The sequence below is a fragment of the Notolepis coatsorum genome (assembly GCF_963971535.1).
Source record: "Notolepis coatsorum genome assembly, chromosome: 8".
Lineage (NCBI taxonomy): Eukaryota > Metazoa > Chordata > Actinopteri > Aulopiformes > Paralepididae > Notolepis > Notolepis coatsorum.
In genome coordinates, this window is record NC_140172.1 from 90,278,844 (window position 1) to 90,303,186 (window position 24,343).

General features: G+C 44.6%; 1 protein-coding gene across 1 annotated transcript in view; it reads right to left on the reverse strand.

Annotated features, from left to right (window-relative positions):
- LOC311233505 (neurexin-2-like) overlaps nt 1–24,343 on the reverse strand; it is a gene marked incomplete at both ends in the record, with an annotated part of 583,916 nt that overhangs the window by 39,142 nt on the left and 520,431 nt on the right. Inside the window, 2 exons of the mRNA XM_084320472.1 lie at nt 1,550–1,721; nt 9,809–9,990. Of these exons, the coding sequence (XP_084176598.1) occupies nt 1,550–1,721; nt 9,809–9,990 (354 nt within the window). The remainder of the gene's footprint in view (nt 1–1,549; nt 1,722–9,808; nt 9,991–24,343) is intronic.

A 24,343-nucleotide genomic window follows, 5' to 3' on the forward strand; every position in this document is an offset into this window, starting at 1 on the left:
CTGTGTCTTTTTTGTCTCCTATTAATTCATTTCTGGAGCGTGTACGGAGCAAATGGAGACCACGGTCACTTCGACACAGCACTCACCTTCGCTGCTCTATAGCCTCAGATGGGCTGGTGAGACACAACACACTAACCTGGTGGTACATGGCTCTGCACATGCTTCAGAACTTGATTAATAAAGCAAACCAACAATTAAACCACATTGTCGCTTAAATGTAATGTGAAAGAGAGAGAGAGAGAGAGAGAGAGAGAGAGAGAGAGAGAGAGAGAGAGAGAGAGAGAGAGAGAGAGGAGAGAGAGAGAGAGAAGAGAGAGAGGAGAGAGAGAGAGAGAGAGAGAGAGAGAGGAGAGAGAGAGAGAGAGAGAGAGAGGGAGAGATGGAGAGAGAGAGAGAGAGAGAGAGAGAGAGAGAGAAGAGAGAGAGAGAGAGAGAGAGAGAGAGAGAGAGGAGAGGAGAGAGAGAGAGAGGAGAGAGAGAGAGAGAAGAGAGAGAGAGAGAGAGAGAGAGAGAGAGAGAGAGAGAGAGAGAGAGAGGCAACATCTTTTTATTCACAACGGTGGACATGGCTGCTGTAGCGGCCAGTGTGGATGAACTCATGCAGCCCGACTCACAGTTCAGCAGTCAGTCGAGCAGTGAGGAGAGACAGAGGAGTGCTGTGAGAGCAAGGCACCTGAATACTAATTCATATAAATTGTGTGGAGAAAGCTACCTGAATATGAAATCATATACATTTTGTGGAGCAAGGCACCTGCATATGAATTCATATATACATTTTGTGGAGCAAGGCACCTGAATATGAAATCATATACATTTTGTGGAGCAAGGCACCTGAATATGAAATCATATAAATTTTGTGGAACAAGGCACCTGAATATGAAATCATATACATTTTGTGGAGCAAGGTACCTGAATATGAATTCATATACTGTGTACACGTTTAACTCAATCACATCATTACAGTTAGAATTAGGGATGTCCGATATTGGCATTAAAATGTGATATCGGAAAATATCGGTATCGGTTTTCAAATATATTAATTTTTTTTTTTTTTTTTTTTTTTTTTTACATTTCTATAACCTTTATTTACCCAGGCAAGCAAGTAAGAACAAATTCTGATTTTATTTATTGTCAAAAGTATGCATAATGTTGTGTTAATTCCACAACAAGAGATATGTAATGTTAATCTGAAATTATTCAGTTTTTTGGGGGGGAAACCCTGCATATATCGATATCGGTTGATATCGGTATCGGAAATTAAGAGTTGGACAATATCGGTATATCGGTATCGGTAAAAAAGCCAATATCGAGCATCCCTAGTTAGAATATTTAACATTTTACCAGGTTTGAATGATTATGATTTTTTTTTTTATAAAAAGTGACAGCCCTGATTCGAATCACCATACTAGACATAGTGTAACTATAAAGTTATGTGCGCATATCCGACCTGCCACCTAGCCCCCCTCTCCCTGGACCTCTTACCTGGGGGATAGCCCCTCTCCCTGGACCTCTTACCTGGGGGGTAGCCCCTCTCCCTTGGACCTCTTACCTGGGGGGTAGCGCTCGATGACCGGCTGGTTGTCGATCTGCAGCGTGGCATTGCCCCCGCTGCGAGTGAAGCGGACGACGTGGTACTTGCCGTCGTTGACCAGGACAGCCGGCTCGTCAATAGTGATGTCGTCTGTCCCCACGTTAAAGATCACGCCCACCTTTCCTTGGCTCTGAGAAGATATGGCGGCACAATAGGTAAAGACAAACAATCCCACAGTTAAAGTGATAATCAGCTAGATAAGATCCTCATTCTCGTTTGTTTTGGCAACATCTATTGGTGATTATCGATCATTGTTGTTGTGTTTTTGCACTGTATTGACTTGCAATACAATTTGAAAATGCATGCTAACTACTGTGTTAGTCTTCTATTCATTCCATGAGGTCCAATGAGGTTAAGATTAGGATTAACCTCTTAACAGTCCTGCAGATTTAGCATAAAACACCTGTCAATTGTGTACTGAAAGTAAATTGGAAGCTATTCTGGAACCATTTGTAGCATATTCAGAGTTACAGAGGTTTGCACACACTGAAGAAAAAAAAACAGATGCCTGCAGTGCAGATCTATTTACTCTATAGGTATTAACTGAAAACACTGCTGGGGCCATAGCCTGGAGTTGCCTTATAGAACATGTCCAAAGTTTATAACAATATCACAAAAAAATTGTGTTTTACACATCTTTATGTAATGGTATGTTTAGGCGTTTAAAAAAAAGTGATATTAGTCAACACTACCTCAGTCCCCTCTCCCCATCCCCCACTAATCTCTTGTCGCATACACCACCCCCACCCCTTCTCACCCCCTTCTCACACAATAACAGATCAGCTCAACAACAGATTAGTGCAATTTGCGCTCCGGAGAGACAGGCGCACGTTAGTTCTCTTGCGTACGGTATGCGTTTACTGCTTCTCGGTCTCAGAAAACCAACTCAAGTAAGTGTCATTCTTTTCAGAATTTCATTGGCTACACAAACGGTCAATACTTGTCAGCATCAGTGGTGATTTGTCCAGTCATTGAGAGGCGAGATTGGAAGTTACGTAAAATGGACCCTGATAACCTCAACAACTTCCGCCCCATTTCCAACCTCCCCTTTCTCAGCAAGGTCCTCGAGCGTGCAGTAGCCGCCCAGCTACAGAGTCACATGGCACACCCAGTGGCGTTGCGCAATATGTCGGGGCTCCCCCGCAGGTCGGACCATGGGGCCCCGCCCCCTCCCCTAAATCAATAATATAGTGACATGGGATAGACATCGCGACCACTTTTTTAAATGTTTATTTTTTCAGGCATCGTATAGGTCAGTAGGAACTTTCTGTATAAAGATTAATCTGATTTAAACAGTATAGGGTCAGTAGGAACTTTCTGTATAATATACATCTGATTTAAACAGTAATGTCAGTAGGAACTGTATAATAATATACATCTGATTTAAACATCATTGACAAATACAAACAAGTGGCTGTGTATTTTTTGTAACATGAAGGTATATTGTAGAACGTTATAGCCTATCATTGGAGTTCACACAACGGAACAGTTCACATATATAACATTCTGTATAAAAGAAAAGTAGCCTACAAAAAACAAACAAACAAAACACATCCTATAGGCTACATAGAGGATGCAATCAGGAGCTGCTTTGTAGGCCTATTATTTTATACGAGCGTGTCTCCTGGCATTCTTCTGCGCAAAGTCCTGTATAACAGTCTTTAAATCTATACTGCTCGCACGTCGGCTCTCAATACTAAGGACTGCTAACCCAGACAGTCTCTCTTGCGACATGTGCTCCTCAAATAGGTCTTTATTAATTTAAGTTTTGAGAAAGATCTCTCAGCACTGGCAGTCATGGGTATAGTTAAAAACAATTTCAGTGCTGTGGCAACATCGGGGATACTTGGCAAAATGGACTGATTTTCAATGAGCAGGATTTGTGCAAGGTCTTTGATTGTTCCACGCTCAATTTTCTTTATAGTAGGCCTAAGAGCATTACGGAGGGACAAGATCTGGAAAGGAAACTCGGCTGACAGGTCGTCTTTATACTGGCCTGATAAAGCACTTGCGGACTGTCAGACAAATGTTCGCGGGAAGCAGAAAAGAACATCGCTGTGCAACTTCGCTCATTCCAACAAATCAATTTTTTTAGTTGGGCAACGACAATATCAATATTTGCGTAAAATACCGCCACTCTAAAATGCTCCCCTGCCTTGGAGCCGCTGGTCCTCACAAAGCTCTGAAAAGTGCCTCTTTGTGCGCCGTGCGCGTCTGTCTTTGAAGAGACTGTGGACACCCCATGAGGAGGCCAGCTCTTGCGCTTTTAAGCCATCAAACTCTCCTCGGAGTTGGGCAAGTGTATCGGTTGCGTTACCAAGCATTGCTGTCGCCTGTAAGAGGTCCACGTCTTTGTATAATGATACACTGTTGTACTACAGCGTACACATGACAGGGACGGGGTGCCTAGCAACATAGCAGGGAGGGGGGCCCCGCCCTCTGCGCCCTGTTCCCGCGTTACGAAATCTAAGAGGATAGCCTACAGTGGGGGCGGGGCCCCCTAAGCTCCGGGGCTCCCTCGCACTGCGGGGGGTGAGGGGGCCTCCGCTACGCCAGTGGGCACACCATGACCTGTTCGAACCACTCCAGTCTGGGTTCAGGGCTAAACACAGCACAGAGACCGCCCTGATCAAGGTAACAAATTACCTCCTCATGGCTGCTGATGCTGGCAACATCAGCATCCTCATCCTCCTGGACCTCTCAGCTGCTTTTGACACCATCTCACACTCAATCCTCCTAGACCGCCTGGAAAGTGTCCTTGGCATCACTGGTATCCCCTTGCCCTGGTTCACAGCCTACCTAACCAACAGGTGGCAGTATGTTTCCCTTGGGGGGTCCAGGTCAGCTCCAGCACCTGTTAAACAGGGTGTTCCCCAGGGTTCGGTGTTAGGTCCGCTCCTTTTTATGATCTACCTCCTCCCACTCGGTGATATCATAAGGAAACATGGCCTCCACTTCCACTCTTACGCAGACGACACGCAGCTTTACCTCTACACCAAACCCTCTGCTCCCCTCCCTCCCCCCTCGCTCACTGCCTGCCTCCAGGACATAAAAACATGGATGACCACCAACTTCCTCAAACTCAACAGTAAGAAGACCGAATTAATAGTTGTAGCTTCCCCAGCTTGACCACCTTGTTCTCTCCGTGGATGGCTACGCCATCTGCCCCTCCACGGAGGTAAGGAACCGGGGCGTAATACTGGACTCAACCCTCTCATTCCACCCTCACGTCAAGTCTGTCACCACCAGGTCCGCCTTCTTCCACCTCAGAACCATTTCCCGCCTCCGCCCCTCACTCTCCGACACCTCAGCGGAAATACTCATTCACGCCTTCATCACTTCCCGCCTCGACTACTGTAACGGAATCCTTCTTGGTGCTTCCAAGAAGGTTCTGGATCGCTTACAGTACGTCCAAAACGCGAGGGTCCTCACGCACACCAAACCCTGGCAGCACATCACCCCCACCCTGCAAAAACTCCACTGGCTCCCCATCAACTACCGAATCCCCTACAAGATCCTCCTCCTCACCTACAAATCCCTGCACGGGTTGGCCCCTTCCTTCCTGACCAACCTCCTCCACCCTTACACTCCAGCACGAGGCCTCCGCTCCTCCAACTCCGACCTCCTCACCATCCCCCACACCAGGCATTCCACACTGGGAGATCAAGCTTTTGCTGTAGCTGCCCCCAGGCTTTGGAACTCCCTCTCCCCCTCCATCCGAGGCTCTGACACCATCAACCTCTTCAAAACCCACCTAAAAACACACCTGTTCACACTTGCCTTCACGCAACACGGCCATGCTCCCAAGTAGCCCACCCCCTGACTCTTTTCTTTTATGCCACAGATCCCGTTGTTTTTAGTTGTTTGTTTGTTTTTGTTTTCTGTTTTTAGTTTTTTGTTAACTTTCTTGTTACCACTTCATCCAACTGGACAGTACCTTGCTTCCTTTTTTACTTGTTATTTTTTTCTCCTGTTGTATATTTCTATCTACCCTTTCTTTTATATAGCTTCTCTCTCCTTGTACAGTGTCATTGAGTCTGAGAAAGGCGCTTCTCTCTTCAAACTCTTTAACTCTCTTAAATCTATTATTATTATTATTATTATTATTATTATTATTATTATTATAATAATAATAATAATTATTATTATTATTATTATTATTATTATTATTATTATTATTATTATTATTATTATTATTATTATTATTATTAAGTGGTGTGTCAATCAAACAGCGGCCATTTTAGCTTTCAACCGATGTCTTGACAGACGTCTGTAAAGTGTTTTGCGACATGCGACGGCCCACGTTAAGTGATTAAGGAGGGGTGTGAAGTCCAATGAGGTTAAAGTTATGGTTGACGTAGGGTGTGAGGTCCAATGAGGTTAAGGTTATGGTTACGGTTAGGGTTGAGGTGGGGCATGGGAACCAATGAGGTTAAGGTTAAGGTTTTGGCGTGAGGACAGATGAGGTTATGGTTAAGGTTAGGGTCAAGGTAGGGCATGACGTCCAATGAGGTTACAGTTAGGGTTAAGGCGTTTATATATGAGATACCAAGATTTTAGGAAGTCATCTTGGAATATGGAAGTTATCTCAAATATAGCTGTGGCAAATACAATAAATTATATATTACATGTATTACATTTAGTTATATCCACACTGAGCATGTTTGAAGTGTTAGAGAGGAGGTATGTGGTCGTCTACACTTTCCCCAGTCCGACAGAAGAGACATGTGGTAGTCAATGTTCCCTCTAATAATTTTTTGGTCTGAGCAAACACTCAAACCTCCTGAGCAGACATCAGCAACTACTGAGCAACATACGTCACCTGCCGATTAACCGGTTAGTTGATAAGCGGCGGTTTGTAAAAAATCTGAGAATCTTAATTTCCCTTAATGTCTAACATAAAAATATATACATTTTGCTGATACACAGAGAAATAATACAAAAAGGCATATTATATTCCTTAATCAAATATTTATTTGACCATTGATTGACGATACAGAGCATAGTCCTTACTTTGGCTGGGTTGGCGGCGGCGGTGTGAGTCGTGTCACTAACTTTTGTCTTTTTAGGAGACTGACTCGTCATTATTTTATTAAGTGAATTATAATGCGACTTCAAGGGTGACCATATTGTGATTTTTTTTTAAAGAGGACACTCTGCCTTCAGCCTCAAGATACTTAATCAAAGTTTACTCAAAGATGCCTTATCATTATAATATATTTAAAGTACCTCCTCTGTATGGATATAAAATTATTGTTTATATTATTTTATATAACAAAATAATATCTCTCTATAACCAAAGTTACTCAACATGCTGTATTATGCCTAAAGTAATCTATCTGACAAATCTCAAGAAAATAACTAAATCGACCTATGACAAAATAATATATATTTTCAAGTCTTACTGGACAAAATAAATAACAAGAAAAATATGATGTAATGTTCTAAATAATACCTCTTCTGTATTAGAAAATCCAGCTTTAAAAAATATATCTTTATCTTTTCAATGTAATGTAAATTATAAAACAGAAACCTCACAAAGATACTAATTTAAAAGTGCACTATGCAGTTTCAGATTTGTTGCAATTAGTGTACTAAACTAATTTATTACACACATAATCCTTAGAATGATTGTATCATAAGCATCTTATCAAACCAAAACATCATTTTGAGGCATCAAAATAGTTTTCAATTATTTTCTTTCTCTCTCTGTATAGCTGCATTCTTCAATCAATTCGGTCAACTTTGCCATCAAACTCTCGCCTCGCACTGCTTTGTTTGTAATGTTTTGCTGTGTCCATGTGAGCTTTGAGATCGCCAGCACCTTTATTAGACACATAAACATATGGTCAAGCTTTGCACGCGTTGCACTCCGCTTCCAATTAGTCTCGACCGGGATGATAAATTGGAAATGTTCTCTGCAGTTCATCTGTAATGTACATTTTCGCGTTTGCATTGTGAGGAGCCAGCAATGCTGTCCACTTCCTCATCTGTTGTGTGTGTCTGTGTGAGCGTGCAGTAGCGCTGCCCACAAAGCACTGAAAGGGGGGCTTCTCTTGGTAACGTCACAAGCAACAGGTTACCGTTAGGGATGTCCCGATCAAATTTTTTTGCTCCCGATCCGATCCGATCATGTGATTTTGAGTATCTACCGATACCGATCTTTCCCGATCCGATCAACAAAAATATATAAATTTTTTATCCCAATTTCTCACATTACATTCACCCTGAATGTTGACGTTATCGAGGTGAAAAGTTTACTTCATTCAAACGAGGCATTGCAATCCTTGACATAAATCATTTGATGTATAATTAAATCAAAGGAAATGCGTTTGGGTTTGAGAGTGTGGCTGGTCTGCCGTTCTGCAGCTGGATACTATTGGTTTGTTTTGGCAAAATTCTTCTGCTCTGTGTGACAATAAATAAATGAATGATGATATGCAATTTAAAACCAAAACTAAGGCCTCAGTATGAGTTTAAGACGTGAACATGGTCATGTTTGTTGAATAAAAAAATTAAAAATAAATGTTTCAGATGTGCACGGGAGCATTTTGCCATGTGCGCACGCGCACAGGCGCACCTTAGGAGGAAGGTTGGTGGTAGTCTAGACCCTCCCCAGACCGACAGAAGACAGATATGGTAGTCTACACCCTCCCCAGACTGACATAGGAGGCATGTGGTAGTCTACACCCTCCCCAGATCAACAGAGGAGACACGTGGTTGTCTACACCCTCCCCAGACCGACAGAAGACAGATGTGGTAGTCTACACCCTCACCAGACCAACAGAGGAGATATGGGGTAGTCTACACCCTCCCCAGATCAACAGAGGAGACATGTGGTAGTCTACACCCTCTCCAGACGGACAGAAGAAACAAGTGGTAGTCTACACACCCTCGCCAGACCAACAGAGGAGATATGTGGTAGTCTACACCCTCACCAGACCAACAGAGGAGATATGTGGTGGTCTACACCATCGCCAGACCAACAGAGGAGATATGTGGTTGTCTACACCCTCCCCAAACTGACAGAGGAGACATGTGGTAGTCTATACCCTCGCCAGACCAACAGAGGAGATATGGGGTAGTCTACACCCTCCCCAGATCAACAGAGGAGACATGTGGTAGTCTACACCCTCGCCAGACCAACAGAGGAGATATGGGGTAGTCTACACCCTCCCTAGATCAACAGAGGAGACATCTGGTAGTCTACACCCTTGCTAGACCAACAGAAGACACAAGTGGTAGTCTACACCCTCCCCAGACCAACAGAGGAGACATGTGGTAGTCTACACCCTCCTCAGACCAAGAGAGGAGACATGTGGTAGTCTTCACCCTCCCCAGACCAACAGAGGATACACGTGTGGTAGTCTACACTCTCGTCAGACCAACAGAGGAGACATGTGGTAGTCTACACCCTCGCCAGACCAAGAGAGGAGATATGTGGTAGTCTACACCCTCGCCAGACCAACAGAGGAGATATGTGGTAGTCTATACCCTCACCAGACCAACAGAGAAGATATGGGGTAGTCTACACCCTCCCCAGATCAACAGAGGAGACATGTGGTAGTCTACACCCTCTCCAGACCGACAGAAGAAACAAGTGGTAGTCTACACACCCTCACCAGACCAACAGAGGAGATATGTGGTAGTCTACACCCTCGCCAGACCAACAGAGGAGACATGTAGTAGTCTACACCTTCGCCAGACCAACAGAGGAGACATGTGGTAGTCTACACCCTCGCCAGACCAAGAGAGGAGATATGTGGTAGTCTACACCCTCACCAGACCAACAGAGGAGTGGTAGTCTACACCCTCCCCAGACCAAGAGAGGAGACATGTGGTAGTCTACACCCTCCCCCGATCAAGAGAGGACACATGTGGTACTCTATACCCTCGCCAGACCAATAGAGGACACATGTGGTACTCTACACCCCCGCAAGACTAACAGAGGAGACATGTGGTAGTCTACACCCTCCCCAGACTGACAGAGGAGGCATGTGGTAGTCTACACCCTCCACAGACCAAGAGAGGACACATGTGGTACTCTACACCCTCACCAGACCAACAGAGGAGACATGTGGTAGTCTACAGAACAGGGAATTGGAATAGCGACTCAATTAGGGAGAACATGTGGAGGGAAAGGTAAAAAAACATGTTTGTCCCGCACACCCCACTTTTTACAGTCTTGATTCCAAGCCTCAGATGGAGCATGCTTACTATGTGAAGCTGGAGGAAGTCTCCCAGGCCGTGGGTGCTCTCCACTCGGACCAATATGGCCTCCTTCTGCTGGGTGCTGAAGCCCACCGCCAGCCTGTCCGCTCTGGTGCTCGGCCGCTCGTTGGGGGCCCAGGTGTACGTGATGAGGGCCCCCCCTTTCCCAAAGATGTATGTGGTTCCAGCTGGAAATAGAGGAGAAGACAGATCAACGTCAGGTGTGTGTGGTCACAGCAACAGATACAGAACAAAAGATAAAAATGGGTAGATACTGTATGTTCCCAGGTAGGGACAGGGGAAAAGACAGAGTTGGGGGGGGGGGGGGGGTAAATGTCACTTGGGCCAAATCAGAATTCCCTTCCCTTGGCCCTACCCCTCATTGTAGCCCATTAGAACCCACACCCATTTCTACTTCAAGGAAAATTATGATGGGCATAAGACTGACTATATAGACTACAAAGAACACATTTCTGAATTTATTTTCAAAATTGCGCCCCCTACTGGCAAATATCTGAAAAGTTACATATATGTCACATTGGGCGTTAAGCATTAAACGTATTCCTAATTCTCATGTAGTGCACTACATGGTACTACATGGTACTACAGGGTACTACAGGATACTACATGGTACTACATGGCACTACATGGTACTACATGGTACTACAGGGTACTACATGGCACTACATGGTACTACAGGATAATACATGGTACTACATGGTACTACATGGCACTACATGGTACTACAGGATACTACATGGTACTACATGGAACTACATGGCACTACATGGTACTACATGATACTACAGGGTACTACATGGTACTACATGGTACTACATGGCACTACATGGTACTACATGGTACTACATGTCACTACAGGGTACTACATGGTACTACAGGGTACTACATGGTACTGCATGACACTACATGTTCCACTGGTGTCCCTTTGGGACTTCATGAGGTAAAATCAAGAAAAACGCTTTATATGGACATTTCCAGGACATGTAAAGTATGTGTGACACCTGTGTCACGGTGGGTCCTAATGGGTTAAAGTGTAATGTTTTTTTTTAATTTTATTTAAAAAAAATTTAAACATAACATAAATTTAGACACACAAGCATTAACAGTAAATATCCTAAGTAAATCACAGGATTATACATTTCAAATCAATATAAATGTAGTTTACGGGATATCTATACCTAATACGTGCAGTCCAATACAATACATACATATGCTCTTGCTCGCTCTACCCCCCCGGACCCCCACTTGGATAATCCATCCATTTTCATTCGTTTCTAACCAGGAACTACAATTCATATGCTAGCTTTTATTCTCTCCACCACTTATTTTTTTTTATAAATTTCTTTATTACAGGAAAAGTAATTTGTACATTTACAATTGACAACAACATCATTCATTTTCCATCTTTTTTTATTTTCTTCCCCTTTCATTACCCCTTCCCCTCCCTCATACCCACCCCTTCCCCCCCACACCGGAGTTGTTGAAAACACATCTGCAAAACATCCAAACATACAGCATAGATGCTACTGGGAAAGAAAAACAAAAAACAATAATAATATCAATCAGACCCATCTGTATTATGCACAAACATTTAGATAAAAAGAAGTAAAGAAGGAACTGAAAACACAGAAAGAAAACTCTCTAGCACGGCTGTGGCTGTGGAAGAAAGTCATCAATGAGATTAATTCACTCTTTCCCTTACCCCTGTCTATAGTATTGTGGTAATTCTTGGGTAGTTTGACCTTCTGCAGCTGCGTCTCCTGTTCCCCTCTCCCTCCCCCAGTTACCCACCCAGCCCCCGGGGGTCTCATTCACACCCATACATACCAGGACAGGGAAGGGGGGGGGGGGGGGGGGGGGGAATTACAAAATAGGAATAAAATAATAATAAAAAATAAGGAAGTGCAGTTAGAGGTGTAAAGCTCTATCCTTTCTAAGTCTCTTCATTGATAGTCAGGGTATCGATGTGTTGCAGAAATGGTTGCCAGGTCACATGGAATGTTTCAAGGGAGCCCTTTAGGGAGAATCTGATTCGCTCAAGCTTAACGCAATGTAGTATCTCATGTATCCATCTGTTGTGAGTAGGTGGGGAGGGGTGTATCCATTTAAAGAGAATAAGTCTCCTAGCGAGGAGGGTAGTGAACGCCACAACTCGTTTTGCAGCCCTAGATGCGATCGTAGGGGTATTCGGGATACCGAAAAAGGCAGTGAGTGGATCAGGGTCTAACGTCACGCCCAAGACCCTACTTAGTGTATCAAATATTGCAGTCCAAAACTCTGTGAGTTTGGGGCACGTCCAAAACATGTGCATATAATCGGCTGGAGATTGTTTACATCTATTACACGCATCCGTTCTCTCTCCACCACTTCTAACCAAATTGCAATGTTAGTTTCACTGATACCTAAAATTCTTGCTGTAGATATCTCTAGATAAATCACATCGAGATAGGTAAGAATCCATACCTTCCGGCAATTTTTTTCCGGTTGAATCCATTGTGAAGCTATCAGCTTTTTAGCAGCTGTAAGACCGGATAAAACTAGTCTCTTTAGCTGTATAGGGGCTGCATACTGAAAGACATCATTCAACAGCAATACAGAGGGATGTACAGGTATATTCAGAAGTAAGAATTCTGATAATTTCAGGGTCACTACTTCCCAGAATTTCTTAACAGGTGGGCAATCCCAATACATATGCATAAATGTACCCTCATCACCATTTGTACATAAAGAACATATAGAATCTTGTCTAAGTCCCATTCTGTTCAATCTTATAGGAGTCAGGTATGTCCTGTGAATATAATTAAGATTAATTTGTTGATGATCCGGGTTGCGTGATGCAATTCGAACGTTTGCCCAGACTTCTTGCCAATCAAAATCTACTTCCAAATCTGGTATATCCCTCCTCTATACTAAGTCTAGGGGAAGGATTTCATACGAAGACGTTAGTAAGTGATGATAAAAATCAGATACGAATCCTCTCGATGTCTCTCTTTCATAGAAGAATTTGTGATATCTGTGATGCTCAATTGGTATTTTTAATGGGACTCCATGAGCCTTCAAACATTTTAATAACTGTGAGTAGAAATAATATGTGGAACTGGTGCGGTTACATTTTTTATGTATATCATGATAGCTACAAAAACCCTGTTTGTTGAAAACATCTCCCAATGTATGTATGCCCTGCTTTTCCCATCTGATAGGTCATTCCCAATAAGGAGTTCATTGTTATTGAATAGTAAATTGTAATGAAAAAAAGGAGAATATAAATTATGATTTTCTTTTGCATCTGTGCCGGTGAATAACACCATGAAAACATTGAGGTTCTTTTGATTTCGCTCACTGAGCTCATTCACCACCCTCTTGAGATCAAGTTTACACAAAATCTAAGCAAATTAATAAAGGGAAGATGATTAAACAGAAGGATTTGTAGATACAGTAATAAATGATAATCCATTTTAATTATGAATTCATATTTGACCTTGAACTTGACCTTGACCTTATTATAGCCATACATCTATGGATAGGGAAAAGGCTCCTCTTTACAATGGCAGTGTTAAATCTTGATTTAGTCATTTCCTCACGGTTTTACGATAAAAGAGATATAATTCGAATTTTTTTGATAAATTCTTATTTCCGGTTAAGGTCTTTACTCTTGGCTACATTTGAAAAAAAACACAACGAGGACGATTCGCGACGCGCCACCTTGCCGACCTCTAGCGGCTTGGGTGTGCATTTCTTTTAATACAATATATAGTTAGAATTAAAGCCCTATTTGTTGCCTATCGATTGCCCTTCCAGGTGACAAAACCCGTTCAGCGGTTCTCGAGTTACATGCTGATATGTGAGGCGTGCGCCATAGTACACATTACCACCCCCGACTCCCGGGGCTCTAGCTCCGTCAATCATTTGGCGATCTGGACAAATTTTGGAGAGGGTTGTAGCAAATGAGTGTAGCTTTCCAATGATACCCCATGATATGATAATTGGGGATCTAATACGGTCTCTATCGATCGATTTATGATAAAGAAAAGCAGCATAACAGGTTAAAACGAAGCTGCAAGGGGTAGTCAAGGGGTTTCAACTGAAATGTAGCGGAACTGAAATCTTTGGAATGCTGTGCGTCTGGAAAGAAAAAGCCACACAATTCAGTGTTTTTCTTCTATATCTCCATGACACCTGCGAGTTATGAAACACCACCGGTTCTCCAGTTCTCAGGTCTCTCCTACATTTACTAGCGTTTTACACTCCCGGCATGAGAAACGTTACAGCTCGGTTCGTCCGGTTGAGCGGTTTTGCCGTATCTGATCGTTAAACTGACAACCATTGTGACTGCCGTCAAAGGATACCTAAAACTAGGGATGTTCGATATTGTTTTTTTTTTACCGATATCTGATATACCGATATTGTCCAACTCTTCATTTCCTATACCGATATCAACCGATACCGATATAATTTCCGATATTACATTTTAATGCCAATATCGGCCGATAATATTATATATATCTCTACCTAAAACCATAATTTTTTTTCTTTGGAGCAGAGGAAATAGTTGTAATCCTCTTTGGAACAGTGTGAGATAGAAAAAAGCAACATGCAATTAATCTTATTTCTTCAAAGGGAAACCGAAACCCTTAAAAGTAATTTATAGTTCTCCCTTCCAACCCTCCGTTTTGAGCCAGCATCTGAAAACACTCTGTATCGAGATCCACTCGGAGGGCTAAATGACCACTTCCCCTTGATCAACCAAATAATTGGGACACGCTACATTATGCGGTCATGCACAAGAGGGGTAGGCCTAAGTGGTAGGGCCAAGGGGTATTGGGATCGACCCTTGGTCTCACTAAAAACAAGTGGAGCTCTATTGAAATTACCTTTGGAAACAGACTGAAGTATGGCCCCATTGGGTTACATTCATGCTGTGGCTACCAGAGTGTTTGTGTTGAGAAAGGACTGTACAGGTCGACAACATCACTGGTAAGTAGGAAATAAAGCTAAAGTGTCTTTATAAAGTCTACAAACATGTAGTGTCTAGATTATAGATGCAACAGTCTCACAGACAACCTCATAGACAGACAAGCTCACAGACAGACACAAAAAGTGTCACAGGCAATCTCACAGAAAGACAGTCTCACAGAAAGACAGTCTCACGGAAAGACAGGCTCACAGAAAGACAGTCTCACAGAAAGACAGGCTCCCAGAAAGACACTCTCACAGAAAGACAGGCTCACAGAAAGACACTCACACAGAAAGACAGTCTCACAAAAAGACAGTCTCACAAAAAGACAGGCTCACAGAAAGACACTCTCACAGAAAGACAGTCTCACAAAAAGACAGGCTCACAGAAAGACACTCTCATAGAAAGACAGTCTCACAGAAAGACAGGCTCACAGAAAGACAGTCTCACAGACACTCTCAGCCACTCTCACAGATGTCTCTCACAGAAAGACAGTCTCACAGACGTCTCTCACAGAAAGACACTCTCACAGACGTCTCTCACAGAAAGACACTCTCACAGACACTCTCACAGACAGACTTACAGACGTCTCTCGTAGATGTCTCTCACAGACGTCTCTCACAGAAAGACACTCTCACAGACACTCTCACAGACAGACTCAGACGTCTCTCACAGACGTCTCTCACTGCCCACAGCCTTCTTCACATGCCATCTGGCAGAACTCATTGGCATTCAAGACTAGAGGAGGGGAAAAAATCTATCTCTGTTATTGATGTTTTCTTCAACCAATCACAATCATCCAGGATGGAGCTAAACTCCACCCCAGTCAATTAATTAGTCAGTTCATTGGTTATGATCGACCAAGCCTCCTATGATGAATATTTTGTAATGTTTTTTCCTCCATGCTGAATTCTGTTGTTGAGCCATGACAGTAAGCTGTAGGAATTTCAGATCGAGTCAGTTTGTATAAAAATATAGAACATAATTTATTATCTACGGCCATAGCCATAGAAGAAGTGATCAGTTTATCATCAGAGAAGACATGTTGTACAGACAAAGCTTCTGACCACAAAGTGACCAAGAGCTCTGGTCAGAACGTACATTAATACATAACTGAAATTACATACATTAGACACCAGATATGACAAGAAAGGTAAACAAGAATTATGCCCCAGTTAGATAATGAATAACAAGCCTTGGTCATATCTCCTCAACCTTGGTCATTGTTAAAGAGACACTCAGACTGTCTCCTAGTGTAGCTGCTGTAGTCAGACTAGTTGATCATATTAAACTAGTCAAGGCTATACAGAGATTTAACACAGATGGACAATGGACATAGATAACATTTCCTTGACATTCCTCTCTCTTTTTTGTGTGTGGCTAAGACAGCTAGGGTCACATTTCAAGTATTCAAATATCAATGATGAATATTGCATAAGGTTTACACAGTTAATAGATCACCTTCTTGTTTTATATTCATATTCAGAGAGGAGTAATAGTTAGATCTTTGTATGTGATTTATATAGCAATTAAATCAATGGTGTGTTTTTATGTCTTCCATCGAGGACCACCTTGGAAATAAGTGTTTTAATTAATGCTTTTAGGTGATATCCTCAGGAATACAAATTGGTCAAGATAATTTATTTTTATGATGTGTTTTTAATTTCCAAATAAATCTAATCAAATCAAAAAAGCAGTTTTTGCAGTTGAGCTACAGGTGTTGTATATTATACAGCTATAGACTACTTTGCCCATCCTGAGCCTGCTATGATGCAGGTGTTTTTACATCACCACCCAAAACAAGATTCAGCCAAGAGCGAGTCAGTACACTGGTCCACTTGTCCATGGCACTTACTACCCAGCTTTGTAGTGGGTTGGGGGAATAGTACAGTAGGTACGCATATTTAAGGGGACCGCAAGGATGGTGTACTGGTGGGTGGTGTCCGACCGATTACAGTGGGCCGGTCTGGGCCAAAAAAATAAATAGACCTCCCTAATTTCTAAACCCTGGCTACGGCCCTGAGGGTAACTATGACAGCTAGGGTAACTAAGACAGCTTGGGTAACTATGACAGCTAGGCTAACTATGACAGCTAGGGTAACTATGACAGCTAGGGTAACTAAGACAGCTAGGGTAACTATGACAGCTAGGGTAACTATGACAGCTAGGGTAACTAAGACAGCTTGGGTAACTATGACAGCTAGGGTAACTATGACAGCTAGGGTAACTATGACAGCTAGGGTAACTAATACAGCTAGGGTAACTATGACAGCTAGGTTAACTAAGACAGCTAGGGTAACTATGACAGCTAGGGTAAATAGGACAACTTGGGTAACTAAGATGTGCGGTAGGTACTGGGAGCTGGTCTAGCTAAGGGGGATATTCTCCCTCGTTGCTCAGCTGATACAATGAGCCACTTTGACTGACTTACTTACTTACAAAATTTTTCATGATATATTTCTTATATATCAACACATGCCAACCATTGTTTTTCACAGAGCAACCACTGTTTCTTCCAACGCGGACATCAAATGGAAATTCTGTGAAAGGCCTCTATAGACTCTGAAGGAACCTTTGTTTGTGTGTGTGTGCATGCGTGTGTGTGTGCGTGTGTGTTAGCCTGTCCCAGTTCCATCCCTAACACTCTTGTCACTATCATTGCATGTAGGTGTCCACATGAGCCCCCAGCCCCCCACCATGTGTAAGCATGTCCACATACAATGGAGAGTGTCTGCTCAGCTCCCATGCTCCCTCACAACACTGAGACAGTCAAAGTACTGGCTTATTAAAAGCAATGGTTACTCTTTGCTGTCCCAGCATACACGCCAGTGGCAAAAGGACCCATAAATACCACCTCATCCACTTTCTGATGTGTCACTGATGTGTGTACCTTCTAACCAAGTTGTCACTCAAAGTGAAGGGAGGGGAGTGCTTAGCGGTCAGATTTAGAGAGAAAAAGTGATCGAGTTAGTGAGTGAAAGAGAGAGAGAGAGAGTGAGAAAGTGAGTGTGTAAATGAAACTAAGAATGTGTGTGTGTGTGTGTGTGTGTGTGTGTGTGTGTGTGTGTGTGTGAGTGTGAGTGTGAGTGTGTGTGTGTGTGTGTGTGTGTGTGTGTGTGTGTGTGTGTGTGTGTGTGTGTGTGTGTGAAAGAGAGTGAGTGTGTAAAAGAGAGAATGAGTGAATGAGCGAGTGAAAGAGAATGAATGAGTGTGTGTGTGTGTGTGTGTGTGTGTGTGTGTGTGTGTGTGTGTGTGTGTGTGTGTGTGTGTGTGTGTGTGTGTGTGTGTGTGTGTGTGAAAGAGTGAGTGAAAAAGAGAATGAGTGAGTGAGAGAGATAGAGAGAGAGAGAAAGAGAGAGAAAGATAGAATGAGCGTGTGAGAGAGAGAGAGAGAGATAGATAGATAGATAGATAGATTGAGAGAGAGATAGAGATATAATGAGTGTGTGAGAGAGAGAGAGAGAGAGAGACAGAGAGAGAGAGAGAGAGAGAGAGAGAGAGAGAGAGAGAGAGAGAGAGAGAGAGAGAGAGAATATGATAGGGGTTAAGCTAATCTAAGGGATAAGTGGCCCTTGTGAAGCCCTTACCATGACCCCCTCGGGTGAGGAAGGGCATGCGGTTGATGGCTATAGGAATGGTGCCGTGCTTGCTGTGGAAGTGGTGGACGTGGTGCGTTGTGCTCAGGCTGGACGACACACGCGCCGCCTCCGCACGGACGGGCAGGAGGGTGACCAGGGCCAACAGGAACGCCACACGGCGGCTCAAGTCCGCGCCAGGATACTTCTTCTGGGTCGCCTGTCCCACCAGAGCCGGGGCCGGTCCACCCACGCACGTCAGATCCACCACATGGGCCCACCACCGACAGGGCCGACGGTTGTCCCCCGTCTCCCTCTGTCCCATCTCAAGACGAGAGGGCATTCTCACCGACAACCCTTAGGACCCCATTTCCTCCGTAATCGTTTTGGAGGGGTGTAAGGCAGAGAATGGGGGTAGATATCCTTCCTTTTGCAATGGCCCCAAAAAAAAACAGAAGAAAACGACCAAAATGTTTTTCAAAGAAAGCGGTCCACTATCCAATTATTGTTTGCGGGGGTTAAAATCGCAAAGCAACAAACGTAATCTTTTCAAAAACATTTTTGAATTTTTTTTTGGAAGATGTCATGTAACATCTAAAATATTTACCACGAGAGCCTGGTTTTGCAGCATCATCCCCCCAAAAACACAATCAAAACATCAGCCCTTAAACATACCGAGTGCATCTAAAGATCTCTTACGAATAAAAGCATTCAAAGCAACAGAGATGGACGGAGCAGTCATTTCCAACTGTGTTTTTTTCACCCCGCGATCGCTTGGCATTCAGAAGCAGTAGCGGAGCGCGTTCCAGGTGATATGAATGTTAATAGCATTTCACCCTCCGCTCACAGGTGGAGCTGGGGGGGGGGGGGGGGGGATGGGGGGACTCAGACCCCCCAGGAAAATGAGGAGGGCCTGTCCGCCGCAGTGACACACATACCGTCCGGCTCCTGGGAGAAAACCGCACCGCTACATCAAATCCTTTCCAAGAACACGAGGAGGAGAAAAAACAAGAATGTGAAAAAATCCGAGGAGGATGGATGGCAATGCAGTCCTTTTGTCTCTCTCCAGGAAGGCAGAGCGAGGGCAGGAAGGAGGGAGGGGGGAGGGAGCGATGTCTGCAGTAGCGGCAGCAGCACGGTAAAAGATGGGGAAATTTCCTTTCTCTCTTACGATCCTCGCTCACTCCCTCTCTCTTGCCTCTCTCTCTCTCTCTCTCTCACGGATGCAGCAGAGCCCAGCGAATGATTGGTCACCCCCGGCATGCCAAAGCCTTGATCGAATGCATCCGTAGGGCAACAGAATCTCTCTCATCTCTCGCGTCGTTCTCTTCCCCTCTCTCTCTCTCAGCCTGAGGCACAGCACAGCAGCAAAGACTGGAGGACCGCCCACTGCACAGCGCAGCAGCAAAGACTGGAGGACCGCCGACTGCACAGCGCAGCAGCAAAGACTGGAGGACCGCCCACTGCACAGCGCAGCAGCAAAGACTGGAGGACCGCCCACTGCACAGCAGAGAGACTAGAGCACCGCCCACTGTTCAGCAGAAAGACTAGAGACTAGAGCACTGCTTACTGTTCAGCAGAGAGACTAGAGACTAGAGCACTGCTTACTGTTCAGCAGAGAGACTAGAGACTAGAGCACTGCCTACTGTTCAGCAGAGAGACTAGAGACTAGAGCACTGCTTACTGCTCAGCAGAGAGACTAGAGACTAGAGCACTGCTTACTGCTCAGCAGAGAGACTGGAGACTAGAGCACTGCCTACTGTTCAGCAGAGAGACTAGAGACTAGAGTGAGACTAGAGCACTGCTTACTGTTCAGCAGAGACTAGAGACTAAAGCACTGCTTACTGTTCATCAGAGAGACTAGAGACTAGAGCACTGCTTACTGTTCTGCAGAGAGACTAGAGCACTGCTTACTGTTCAGCAGAGACACTAGAGACTAGAGCACTGCTTACTGTTCAGCAGAGAGACTAGAGACTAGAGTGAGACTAGAGCACTGCTTACTGTTCAGCAGAGAGACTAGAGACTAGAGCACTGCCTACTGTTCAGCAGAGAGACTAGAGACTAGAGCACTGCTTACTGTTCAGCAGAGACTAGAGACTAGAGCACTGCTTACTGCTCAGCAGAGAGACTAGAGACTAGAGCACTGCTTACTGTTCAGCAGAAAGACTAGAGACTAGATCACTGCCTACTGTTCAGCAGAGAGACTAGAGACTAGAGCACTGCTTACTGTTCAGCAGAGAGACTAGAGACTAGAGCACTGCCTACTGTTCAGCAGAGAGACTAGAGACTAGAGCACTGCTTACTGCTCAGCAGAGAGACTAGAGACTAGAGCACTGCTTACTGTTCAGCAGAGAGACTAGAGACTAGAGCACTGCTTACTGTTCAGCAGAGAGACTAGAGTGAGACTAGAGCACTGCTTACTGTTCAGCAGAGAGACTAGAGACTAGAGCACTGCCTACTGTTCAGCAGAGAGACTAGAGACTAGAGTGAGACTAGAGCACCGCCTACTGTTCAGCAGAGAGACTAGAGACTAGAGCACTGCTTACTGTTCAGCAGAGAGACTAGAGACTAGAGTGAGACTAGAGCACTGCTTACTGTTCAGCAGAGAGACTAGAGACTAGAGCACTGCTTACTGTTCAGCAGAGAGACTAGAGCACTGCTTACTGTTCAGCAGAGAGACTAGAGTGAGACTAGAGCACCGCCTACTGTTCAGCAGAGAGACTAGAGACTAGAGCACTGCTTACTGTTCAGCAGAGAGACTAGAGACTAGAGCACTGCTTACTGTTCAGCAGAGAGACTAGAGACTAGAGCACTGCTTACTGTTCAGCAGAGACTAGAGACTAGAGCACTGCCTGCTGTTCAGCAGAGACTAGAGACTAGAGCACTGCTTACTGTTCAGCAGAGAGACTAGAGACTAGAGCACTGCTTACTGTTCAGCAGAGAGACTAGAGACTAGAGCACTGCCTACTGTTCAGCAGAGAGACTAGAGACTATAGTGAGACTAGAGCACTGCTTACTGTTCAGCAGAGAGACTAGAGACGAGAGCACTGCCTACTGTTCAGCAGAGAGACTAGAGTGAGACTAGAGCACTGCCTACTGTTCAGCAGAGAGACTAGAGACTAGAGTGAGACTAGAGCACTGCTTACTGTTCAGCAGAGACTAGAGACTAGAGTGAGACTAGAGCACTGCTTACTGTTCAGCAGAGAGACTAGAGACTAGAGCACTGCTTACTGTTCAGCAGAGAGACTAGAGACTAGAGCACTGCGTACTGTTCAGCAGAGAGACTAGAGACTAGAGCACTGCCTACTGTTCAGCAGAGAGACTAGAGCACTGCTTACTGCTCAGCAGAGAGACTAGAGACTAGAGCACTGCTTACTGCTCAGCAGAGAGACTAGAGACTAGAGCACTGCCTACTGTTCAGCAGAGAGACTAGAGACTAGAGTGAGACTAGAGCACTGCTTACTGTTCAGCAGAGACTAGAGACTAAAGCACTGCTTACTGTTCATCAGAGAGACTAGAGCACTGCTTACTGTTCAGCAGAGAGACTAGAGACTAGAGCACTGCTTACTGTTCAGCAGAGAGACTAGAGACTAGAGCACTGCTTACTGTTCAGCAGAGAGACTAGAGACTAGAGTGAGACTAGAGCACTGCTTACTGTTCAGCAGAGAGACTAGAGACTAGAGCACTGCTTACTGTTCAGCAGAGAGACTAGAGACTAGAGCACTGCTTACTGTTCAGCAGAGAGACTAGAGACTAGAGCACTGCTTACTGTTCAGCAGAGACTAGAGACTAGAGACTAGAGTGAGACTAGAGCACTGCTTACTGTTCAGCAGAGAGACTAGAGACTAGAGCACTGCTTACTGCTCAGCAGAGAGACTAGAGCACTTCCTACTGTTCAGCAGAGAGACTAGAGACTAGAGCACTGCTTACTATTCAGCAGAGAGACTAGAGACTAGAATGAGACTAGAGCACTGCTTACTGTTCAGCAGAGAGACTAGAGACTAGAGTGAGACTAGAGCACTGCTTACTGTTCAGCAGAGAGACTAGAGCCTAGAGCACTGCTTACTGTTCAGCAGAGACTAGAGACTAGAGTGAGAATAGAGCACTGCCTACTGTTCAGCAGAGAGAGCATTGCTTACTGTTCAGCAGAGACTAGAGACTAGAGCACTGCTTACTGTTCAGCAGAGAGACTAGAGCACTGCTTATTGTTCAGCAGGGAGACTAGAGACTAGAGTGAGACTAGAGCACTGCCTACTGTTCAGCAGAGAGACTAGAGACTAGAGCACTGCTTACTGTTCAGCAGAGAGACTAGAGACTAGAGCACTGCTTACTGTTCAGCAGATAGACTAGAGACTAGAGCACTGCTTACTGTTCAGCAGAGAGACTAGAGACTAGAGTGAGACTAGAGCACTGCTTACTGTTCAACAGAGAGACTAGAGCACTGCTTACTGCTCAGCAGAGAGACTAGAGACTAGAGCACTGCTTACTGCTCAGCAGAGAGACTAGAGACTAGAGCACTGCCTACTGTTCAGCAGAGAGACTAGAGACTAGAGTGAGGCTAGAGCACTGCTTACTGTTCAGCAGAGACTAGAGACTAAAGCACTGCTTACTGTTCATCAGAGAGACTAGAGCACTGCTTACTGTTCAGCAGAGAGACTAGAGACTAGAGCACTGCTTACTGTTCAGCAGAGAGACTAGAGACTAGAGCACTGCTTACTGTTCAGCAGAGAGACTAGAGACTAGAGTGAGACTAGAGCACTGCTTACTGTTCAGCAGAGAGACTAGAGACTAGAGCACTGCCTACTGTTCAGCAGAGAGACTAGAGACTAGAGCACTGCTTACTGTTCAGCAGAGAGACTAGAGACTAGAGCACTGCGTACTGTTCAGCAGAGAGACTAGAGACTAGAGCACTGCCTACTGTTCAGCAGAGAGACTAGAGCACTGCCTACTGTTCAGCAGAGAGACTAGAGACTAGAGCACTGCTTACTGTTCAGCAGAGAGACTAGAGACTAGAGCAATGCCTACTGTTCAGCAGAGAGACTAGAGACTAGAGCACTGCTTACTGTTCAGCAGAGAGACTAGAGACTAGAGCACTGCCTACTGTTCAGCAGAGAGACTAGAGACTAGAGCACTGCTTACTGTTCAGCAGAGAGACTAGAGACTAGAGCACTGCCTACTGTTCAGCAGAGAGACTAGAGACTAGAGCACTGCTTACTGTTCAGCAGATAGACTAGAGACTAGAGCACTGCCTACTGTTCAGCAGAGAGACTAGTGACTAGAGCACTGCCTACTTTTCAGCAGAGAGACTAGAGACTAGAGCACTGCTTACTGTTCAGCAGATAGACTAGAGACTAGAGCACTGCCTACTGTTCAGCAGAGAGAGCACTGCTTACTGTTCAGCAGAGACTAGAGACTAGAGCACTGCTTACTGTTCAGCAGAGAGACTAGAGCACTGCTTACTGTTCAGCAGAGACTAGAGACTAGAGCACTGCTTACTGTTCAGCAGAGAGACTAGAGCACTGCTTACTGTTCAGCAGAGACTAGAGACTAGAGCACTGCTTACTGTTCAGCAGAGAGACTAGAGCACTGCTTACTGCTCAGCAGAGAGACTAGAGCACTTCCTACTGTTCAGCAGAGAGACTAGAGACTAGAGCACTGCTTACTATTCAGCAGAGAGACTAGAGACTAGAATGAGACTAGAGCACTGTTTACTGTTCAGCAGAGAGACTAGAGACTAGAGTGAGACTAGAGCACTGCTTACTGTTCAGCAGAGAGACTAGAGACTAGAGCACTGCTTACTGTTCAGCAGAGACTAGAGACTAGAGTGAGACTAGAGCACTGCCTACTGTTCAGCAGAGAGAGCACTGCTTACTGTTCAGCAGAGACTAGAGACTAGAGCACTGCTTACTGTTCAGCAGAGAGACTAGAGCACTGCTTACTGTTCAGCAGAGAGACTAGAGACTAGAGTGAGACTAGAGCACTGCTTACTGT